This window comes from Octopus bimaculoides, chromosome 16, assembly GCF_001194135.2.
Source record: "Octopus bimaculoides isolate UCB-OBI-ISO-001 chromosome 16, ASM119413v2, whole genome shotgun sequence".
In the NCBI taxonomy this organism is placed as follows: Eukaryota; Metazoa; Mollusca; class Cephalopoda; order Octopoda; family Octopodidae; genus Octopus; species Octopus bimaculoides.
This window is the reverse complement of record NC_068996.1, coordinates 27,611,875-27,621,847: the sequence shown is the minus strand read 5'-3', so window position 1 is coordinate 27,621,847 and position 9,973 is coordinate 27,611,875. Positions and strand designations below refer to the sequence as shown.

At 33.4% G+C, this 9,973-nt stretch overlaps 1 protein-coding gene across 2 annotated transcripts in view; it reads left to right on the top strand.

Annotated features, from left to right (window-relative positions):
- The window catches only part of LOC106882171 (uncharacterized), a 140,101-nt gene that overhangs the window by 100,064 nt on the left and 30,064 nt on the right, over window positions 1–9,973 (top strand). For both annotated transcript variants that reach the window (XM_014932757.2, XM_014932756.2), the window contains exons 8-10: window positions 83–160; window positions 1,689–1,879; window positions 9,300–9,361. In XM_014932757.2, coding sequence (XP_014788243.1) covers window positions 83–160; window positions 1,689–1,879; window positions 9,300–9,361 — 331 coding nt within the window. The remainder of the gene's footprint in view (window positions 1–82; window positions 161–1,688; window positions 1,880–9,299; window positions 9,362–9,973) is intronic.

The following is a 9,973-nucleotide window of genomic DNA, read 5'->3' as shown; positions in this document are numbered from 1 at the left end:
GAGAGAGAGAGAGAGAGAGAGAGAGAGAGAGAGAGAGAGAGTAATATACAAGTATTCTAAATGTAGAATCTATAAATTTCAGCCTTGCTGGTCACATCATCGAATGTGGAGCTCAAGCTACAGGTGGAGTCTTTACTGATTGGCAGACTGTTCATAATTGGTATGTCCTCTCCATTTTCCTAATTTACCTTAATCCTTCCACTTATTATTATTATTATTATTACTGTTGTTGTTGTTGTTGTTGTTGTTGTTTAGCCAAAGTGTTGTAGTGTTGAAAAGAATACTTTGCAGCATGTGTTTTTCGTTTTCTACATTCCATGTTCAAATCCCACTGAGGCCATCTCTACCTTCCATCCCTCCAAAGTTGTTAAAATAAAGTACTATCACTAGGTTCGATAGTATACAGCAACCTTTTCTGGCCTTATGCCTATATCAGAACCAATTAAAAAGGTGGCAAGTTGGCAGAATCATTTGAGTGTCAGAAGACATTCCTTGTAGAATTTGATATTCTCAGTTCATCTTTACCTGAGGTCATCTATATCTTTCATACCATCAGGGTCAATAAAATAAGGTATCAGCTAACTACAGCCAATGAAGTAATCAACTAATCCTCACCTCTCAAAATTGCTGGACTTGTACCTAAATCAGAAATAATAATCATCATTGTCATCATCGTCATCATTATCATCATCATAGCTTGAATTCAGTTGTACTCCATTCCTGACAATAATTTCTGAAGAACTGAGGACATTATATTAGTGATAGAAAAGGCAGAGAGAGGACACAACATGCCTGTGTGCCAGAGGCTTGAATGTCAATTAATTGTATGACCTTTCTTTAGATACAGTGTACATCTCAACCTTTTATGGTACATTTGATAAAATTAGTGAATGAATAAATGAATAAATAATAAATAAATAAATAAATAACAGTAGTGGTATAGCTAAAGTGTGTGCTTTCCCCAAATGTAGGTTTATACAGCTGGCCCAAAAGCTAAGCTACTGAATAAAAGGCAGATTATTTTAATCATAATTAAATTTACACAGTAATTTGTTATCTATTTGTTTTTATACTGTCCCATTAAGCATGTGCTTTTTGTTTTTAGCTATTTCTCATGAGTTAGTGCTCCTTGTGTTAAATTTTTATAGAAATAACTGGAGAAGAATTTCTGTATATAACTCACTTATAACACAATGCCCTATTCATGTTTTTAATCTGAAGAAAGATTATTTTTGAAAATGTGTTGAAAAGTTTTGTTCTTGTTTAAATATTTTATTTCCAAGAAAAATTGTGACTCCCTTCTAAGGATCCAGTATCTCCAAAGAATCCCTTCCCTTGATGTTTGCTGTCCTCTTCTCAACAATATCCTTAAAAGAGTGCTACCATCTAAGTTAAAAACCACTAGGCGCAGCAGTTCTATCTCAGATGTGGAAGTAGTATTCCCTGGTGGATTTCACTTGAACTTTGTAAATGGCTAATAGTTATTAAAGGTTCAATTATTTTCAGGTCCTGAAGAGAAAACCTTATTTTTAGGCTACTTTCTTGAATCTTTGTATACACAGCAGCAACACAGTGTCAAATTTGGAAACAATACTCTGTTTATTCCATTGTAGAATATGGAAAGAAACATTTCCGGTCTTCATCTATGTAATAATAATATTCTTTGTTAATTTTTTTCTTTCTTTTAGGGACAATATTGGGTTTCCTATTGTAGAATTTTCTGCTAATGGTTCCTTCAGTGTGAGTAAGCCACCATCAACTGGAGGTCTGGTTTCAAAAGGAACTGTATGTGAACAATTGCTGTATGAGATTGGTGACCCTAAAAATTATATCCTACCTGATATAATTTGTGACTTCAGCCAAGTACAGGTTTTTGAATGTGAGTTCTCTTTTATTGCCGTTGTTTTATCCCAGTCAAATTTAATCCAGCCATATCTGACCCAAATATTCGACCTGTTTTATGCTAAAATTGACCAGATCCAACCTCTCACACCTACCCTACAATGTCATTCTAAAAACATACAATCACATCATCAGAATCTTGAGGCTATAAGATAATGTATAATAATTCAAAACAATATGAATGTTTGAGAGAGTATTCTGAATGTTAAAGGGTTAAAGTGGGAAATTGGCTGTATCATTAGAGCAATGGGAAAGAAGACATTCTGCATATTTATTCTAGCTCTTTACATTGTGAGTTCAAATCCCAGCATGGTGAACCTTTTGGGGTTGATAAAGTAAAGTAAAAGTTTGATGGTATTCACTAACTCACTCTCTTCCCTCAAAATTAGAAACAATGAAACAATGTTGTTGCTTAACCCCAGGCCAATCCTGTTTGAGGAAACCTTTAGTCAAAGGTGTGACAACATGACTATTTCATCTTTTTCAGACATAGTGTATCAAGGACTACAGGATCTAATTTGCCTTTCTAGTCTGTTTTATTTATTTTTTTAATGTAGTATGATTTGAGTAAGATTTGACTACTGTTTCTTACATATCAGGCCACTAAGAAGAGACTCCTATTAACTCATATAAATGTTTGTCTTTTTTTGTGTCTATGTGTGTTGTTCAGTTCTGTCCTAAAGATTTTGATTGTTCATTATCTTACATCATAAAGACACATCTGACACCTCTCATTTGCTATGCCTTCTTTGAGGCAGAAAATAAGCTCTCTTGTTACTCTACACTTAAATGAAGACCTGGTAGGGGTTGGTGAGATGGACTCAAGTGAATCTTAATCCAAAGACATAGTCTCTAGTGGTGGTATAATAGTACCACGACCACCACCAATAACAATAATAGTCTCAGGAATAAAAGTCTCTGAAATTTGAGGGGGGCGAGCTAGTTGATTGCATTGAACCCAGTGCTCAACTGGCATTTATTTTATTAACCCCCAAAATAATAATAATGTTAAATTAAACTACAGTTAAATGAAGTTCCTATTATCAGAAATATGGTACAGGTGAATCCAAAGACAGTATTCAATGTTGTGATGTTACTATTAGCTCTAACTAGAATTAAACTTGGAGGGTGGTGGATATTAACTGATACCATTTACAGGAATGTAGTACAAATAAATCCAAAGGCAATGTCTCCAATGATGTGACAGTACTAATAAGGAGGATTTCTGCCATTTGTGTGGTGCTACAAATTAATAGAAGAGGGATACAGATAATTAATTAATCAATCCTATTGCTTTACATTGCTGCTATTTATTCTATTGATGAACAGGAATAAAAATCTCAGAAAAAGTCACAATTTTGATCAGAAGAAATAAATTGCTATGTTCAATTTAAATGACATAAATAATAGAGTACTGCATTTGATTATATACATATATATATATATATGTATGTATGTATGTATGTATGTATGTATGCATGCATGCATGCATGTATGCATAATACGCGTCTTTTTCCAACAGAAAAAAAAAATCTCTGAAAAAAGAAATCGCCCCAGGTCTTATATATGAAGTTGAGCCTATATTACATGCTTGAATGCATTAAAATCTTTTTTTTTCTCTAAATATATGCTGCTGAAATTCAGGCGTATCTTTATGCCATCAAATACAGAAAATAAACAAATTATATTAAAAAGTATTTTTAAAAGATATTTTATTTAATATCTTGAATAAAAACAATGAAACAAAAAAAAATCAGATCATTTAATTACTGAAGTTTGTTTTGTGATTTCATTTTCTGTAACTCTTTGTTGGATTCATTTAAATGGGCCTAGAGAGATATAGAAAATAATGCTGGTTCTAGCAGGAATTGAACTCAGAACTAATATGTCCAAAACTAAATCCTTTAAGATATTTAGGCTAATACTTAACAGCTGTAATTCCATTCTGCTATCTTGTTCATTACCAATACTGTAAATTACTAGTGGAAAATCATTCCTCAAATTAATAGGTTACGGTAACCTATTTTTATTTCACCTCGTCTAAACTCTAAAAAATATATGTAAATTGATGATGATCATGATGATGATGAGGAGGAAGAGGAGGTTACTGTGTACAGTACTTGGGTTAAAAGAAGGGACAGAAAGTAGATATATATGTCAAGTAAAGGAAGACAGTTATGAAGGCCAAAAGTACATGCACAATATGGAGTAGTATTGGCAAATTTCAGGAGGCATGGAATTTTTGTAAGATGCAGTGTCCTGACAGAACTAACAATCAGTGCAGATACTTATTCAATGCATTGACAATTCAGTATTTTTTGTATATTACAAAATTCGTTGGCAACAGAGTTTGTATATATTAAATGTTTTTTGTTTTGTTTTATGATAGATGGTTTGAGGGTGTATTTTCCAAGCCTTTCTCCCAAATATTATTTATTATAAGATAATTTTTGGTTTTCTGGCTGAGGTTGTTACTTTGAATCCAGGTTAAAAAGTCACAGGCTTTGTCCTAGTGGGGTTTTAACCTAGTGGGGTTTTGACCTAGTGGGGTTTTGTCCAGATCCCATAAGTCGTAATTGTGACTTTTTCTTTCCTGTGACTTTATTACCAGCCACCATAACTTAATTGTAACTTTTTTCCTGTGACTTTATTACTGGCCACCATAAATTAATCCTGACTTTTTTTCCTAGCCAAAATTGTGACTTTATTACTGTGATTTTATTACAAGTGTACAATGTTTTATATCCAGTCTTCAGGGCTTACCAGCTTCCCAATTGGTTTCACACTAAGTATTAAACTGATTGGTTGAGATTGATCATAACGGATTCATAAAACTGTACACGTTAATTAATATATGTACTGTATTGACAAATATATGAGTACATATTTTTTTGGCTTACAAGCGTTCATATATCTATCTATCTATCTATCTATCTATCTATCTATCTATCTATCTATCTATCTATCTATCTATCTATCTATCTCTTGTATTTATTTGTATTAGTCACATTTGTGCATAAGTCACACCCTGGTTGTTTCAGTTACACTCAAGTATAAAACAGTCTGGCTTAGACATATACAGGAATAGATATGGTATCTTTGTAAGATGGAATACAAGAGTACTGAGAGAGACAGATGATATATGTAGTGTATATATACATATATGTAGTGTATGTATATATACATGTCCTGTATATATATACAGGACGTGTCCCGTATTTGATAATTTTGTTCTCTGTCTTGTACTGACCTTTCAGAGACATCTCAAATGTCCTGTATTTAGTTCATTTTCAAATCTCGTAATAAAAATATATTTTTATTACCTTCTTACGGTTCTTAGTTGTCACTTTATAAGTAATTATGCTTTCTTTTTCATATTCTCTTGATGAAAATAACCTTGTAAAGACCTCGTTTGGTCCTACCTGAGATTCAAAATCGAATCTAGAAGTTCTCCCTAGTCATACAGCCTATTGTTCTCTCAAGGAGGAATGCAGATTTATGTGTTTTCCACTTAACTCTTAACCCTTTCTATGCCATGAAAAGTTGAAACAGATAAGGAGTGACCTACATTAACTTATCCATTGTTAGAGAGGTATATCTGTTTTCTAGCTGGTCTGCATTCTTACAAATATGAGCAGTTCCAAGCAGACCACTAGAGGTAACCAGACCAAAGGAGAGAGAAAGCTTTGCTGTGTGCAGTCAGCAGTTATGATGTTTCACTATAAAACTTCTCTCTCCTGTCTCTCACTTTCACTAGCACCATTCTAAAAAACATCACTCTGTCTATCTTTTTCTTGCTACTAGAACAAAAAGAACATTATACACTCTCATACAAGGAAAAATTAACTCTTGTTCATTTTGTACAAGCCTGCCCATTGTTGTTTGGTTATACAAAGTAACGATAAATAAAATATATGTTATCAACAACTTCAACCACTGTCCTTATTCTTTGAGGTCTGGCACAATGACATTCACATTGACTTTCTCTTCAACATCACACCCATTACATATTGGTAACCACTCCATTACAATCAGTAACCCCGGGTCTCCGATGTGAGCATGGATAACACCATTATAATTGGTGACCCCCAATGTGATTCACCATTACATTTGGTGACCCCCAACGTGATTCACCATTACATTTGGTGACCCAAATTCAAAATGGATTACTGCCTTCTGATGATACATTAGCTGCTACAACTTAAATGAAATGAGGAAACTAGTGTTGCTAGAAGTTTGTACAAAACTGATGTGTTTGCAACTTAATACTTCAATAAGGTGTGTTTTTACTACTTGCCATGGCCCACTTTTTCTTCGGACTTAAAAACTAATCCATCCATCCCAAAATGCCAAAACATAAGTGTAAATTTCATGATGAATATTCCAGCAAATGGACATTTATCAAACAAGGCAGAAGCTATTTTGAAGCAAACTGTACTGTATGAAATTTCACTTCTAGTATTGAACATGACAGGAAGTCTGATATCAAGCAACCTACAGAAACAGCAAAGCACAAAAGTAGTATTGCCTCTACTTCAAAAGAAGCTGGTAAAATAACAAACTTCTTGATCGAGAAAAACACAGATGAAGAAAGTAAAATAATTGCCGCAGAAGTTGCAATGACATTTCATACTGTCTGTCATCATCAGTCATTTAGTTCAAATGACTGTACGAATATACTACTACCAACAGTATTTCTTGATTCTAAAACTGCATGCAAATTTTCAAGTGCAGGACTAAATGTGCTGCAATAATAAAAAATGTGGCTCCATATACTATTGCAGAGATTGTTAAAGATATAAATAACTCTTCTTTTTATGGCATATCTATAGATGCAAGTAATCACAATGCTGAGAAAATTTTCCTGTTGATTGTGCAATGTTTTTCACATGAAATGGGTTTGCTAATAAAGTTATTGTGAGTAAGATCCTTTCTAAACGAGACCTCAGAAACAATAGAGCCTTGTTGAGTTAGGACTGGATGTGAAGAAATGTATAGCTTTTGGTGGAGTTAACACAAATACTAATTTTGGTGGACATTTGCACATAGGCACAAATAATGTCTATTCAAAATTTAAGGAAAGCATGAGTGAATCGATGGAAGGTGTTGGATGTCCAGCCCATATTCTGCACAATGCTGCTCATACTGTGGCCAGTATTCTTTCTGTTGATATTGAAGTAATTGTTGTTAAATTGTTTTCATACTTTAGTATTTATACTGTTCAATCTGAGAAGTTCTGCAAGTTTGTTGGTATGTAATATGCCTTGATTCTCTCACATTCTAAACTCTTTGGCTTTCTTTGATGAGAAAAGCACTGAAATCTTTTTTTTACTCTGAAGAAAAGGTCCTCCAAATTCTTGTAAGATTCTTCAATAATTCGCCGAGCAAAGCCTACTTATATCTTGTTCACAGTTTTGAATATGCATTTAGCAATAGGATTATGAAGATTGAAAAGAGAGAAAACAGCATTATTTAAGTGCTTGGCTGTTTAAAAGAAAGAATTAATGAAAAGTTTATTCCTCTCAGTGTGAAGGATTGTCTTAATAATGACAATGTCAAATCTGAAGAGAAAAAGAAATTTCTACTTGAAGTGGATAACTACTACAGCACTTGTCATGACAATCTTGAGAAATGGGTTTCGTTTTTTGAAAATTTTGATAATTTTACATGGATATTATTAGATACAGTTCCAGCATGAGAACATGTAGAATCATCTTGTCTAGTGTTAAAAAAACAAAGATATAAGAACTGACAATAACATTCTTTTCTGTCAGTGGTCAACATTTAAAAAAACTCTTTGCTAAAGAGATGCAGATCAAACCTGATGGATGGAAGACCAAACTGTGCCATGAAAGATGGTTTTTTTATCCTTCAGCAAATTGAATTTCAAGAGCAATACTGTGAGTTGTTAATTTTGTGCCAGTTCTTATTTAGCATACCAGTGCATAATGCTAAATGTTGAGCTTGTTTTCTCAATGATGAATGTTCAGTGAACTGAAGAACGAAATAAGATGATTGTGGCTACAGTAGAAACTATCTTACAATGCACATGGAACACTAACTGTCAATGTAAAGAATTTCAAAAGCATGTGTTAGAAAAAAGGCACGTGTTAACAAAAGCCAAATCAAAAGTGAAATTTAACTAAAGGTGAAGTTTAATTCTTGTTCGGTCTGTTAAGAAAATTTTGCATGTAAGTTTATCAGTTTTGTTTCTGTTCATGTTCTCCATATGAAACACAACTTTTTAGTCTATTTTCTGTATTCTTTGCATTAACTAATAATTTTCTAAATTATTTCCTTTGCATTTTTCTATTGTCTCTATTGAATAAGAATTTTGCAAGTATTTCACTTTCTCAGTATTTCTTTTAATTTTGTTTCTGAGTGAGAAATTACCAAATTTGAAAACTGATTATGATCAAATTATAGTTTGGTATGCCAAAAACAGAATTATTTTAAAAAATTACCATCTTTGGTGGATGTACAGCACTCATAAACCACACTCATCCTGCTGCTAACCCTTTCCTATTTTTCAAATAAAGGATCTTGTATGTCATACATATTCAAAGGTATAAAACCATTGGACTATTTGTTGACATGGAAAAGGACAACAACACTGCTTGTAAGTCAACAATTTTTTTGGAAGTATAGATGAAGACAAACCTATGCACATACATATACATTTGTATACAGGAACAACATAGGTTTTCTGGATTATTGATTTCTTTTTCTGAATCAGGGATGGTCACTTTAGTCAACACACTCTAAATTAAACAAATAATAAATTTACTTAATTAAGTGAAATTTAGTCACCTGTTCATATATGCAAACATACATACATGCATGCGTACACACACAAAACAAACTTCTTTCAGTTTTCATCTGCCAAATCCACTCACAAAGCTTTGGTCAGCCTGGTACTTTAGTTGAAGGCATTTGTCCAAGTTGTCATGTATTAGGATTGAACCTGAAATGGCATGATTGGGAAACAAACTTCTTGACCATACAGCCATACCTACATCTATATTCCAGGTTCTATTGGCTAAAGAAAAAGATCAAGATCAGTCAAGTATCCCCTCCCTATTATGTTGCACATCTTGCAAGTCCGTCGCTAGAGTTTGATGCCTGGGTGTGCTTCAGAATATTCTGGGTGGGTACTAATTTGTAATAAGTAAAGTAAATCTGAGGGTGCACCTTTGACTAGTGAGGGGACAGTGCCATCCAGTGCACCCCCTTAGCAACGGGTATGAGATCTTTTTTTTTTTTTTCATTTGAATATTTACTTGGCAGTTGAATTCCCTGTTTTAGATCCTAGTTGCAATTATATGATTTCTGATGGCGAGCAACATCCATACACTTTGCAGTGTATTAAAATCATTATTCATTATTTTAATCTCTAGCTGAAAAGGATAGTGTTCAGGTGAAAGGAGCCCTTGGAAAACCTCCAACAAATGATTATAAGGTAAGTTTTACAATTTCCTTTTGGTGGGTGTAGGGTGTTTAAGTACATTTCATATTTTGTTGTTGTTGTTGTTGTCAATTGGTGGAACACTAGACAAAATACTTTGCTTGACATCATCCTCATTATTATTGTTGTTGTTGTTCTTGCTAAGGCAGAGCGCTGGCAGAATCATTAGTGTATCAAACAAGATGCTTTGTGGCAGTTCTTCTGGCTCTTTGCTTCCTGAATTCAAATCCTGCTGAGGTTAACTTTGCCTTTCATACTCTCAGAGTTGATAAAATAAATATCATTTCGGATCTTTTTTAAAACGGGGGCCACATTTTTCATTAACGAAACACTTTGAAACTTGGAACACTGGTAGAATGTGTCATATAAAACATCTTTTTCTCTTAATCTTCTTAAAAAAAAAAGAAATCCATAAGTTATTCCATGTTAAAGTTGTCGTATTTCTGTAATTTCAACCAATCACTGACGTCCATTCAGCCGATATACATTAAGTGCCGACTACATAAACAAACGATTCTGAAACAATTAACCCTAACCCTAACCCTAGGGTTAGGGTTAGGGTTAAGGTTAGGGTTAAAGCAAATTTAAAATGAAAAAAGCAAATAA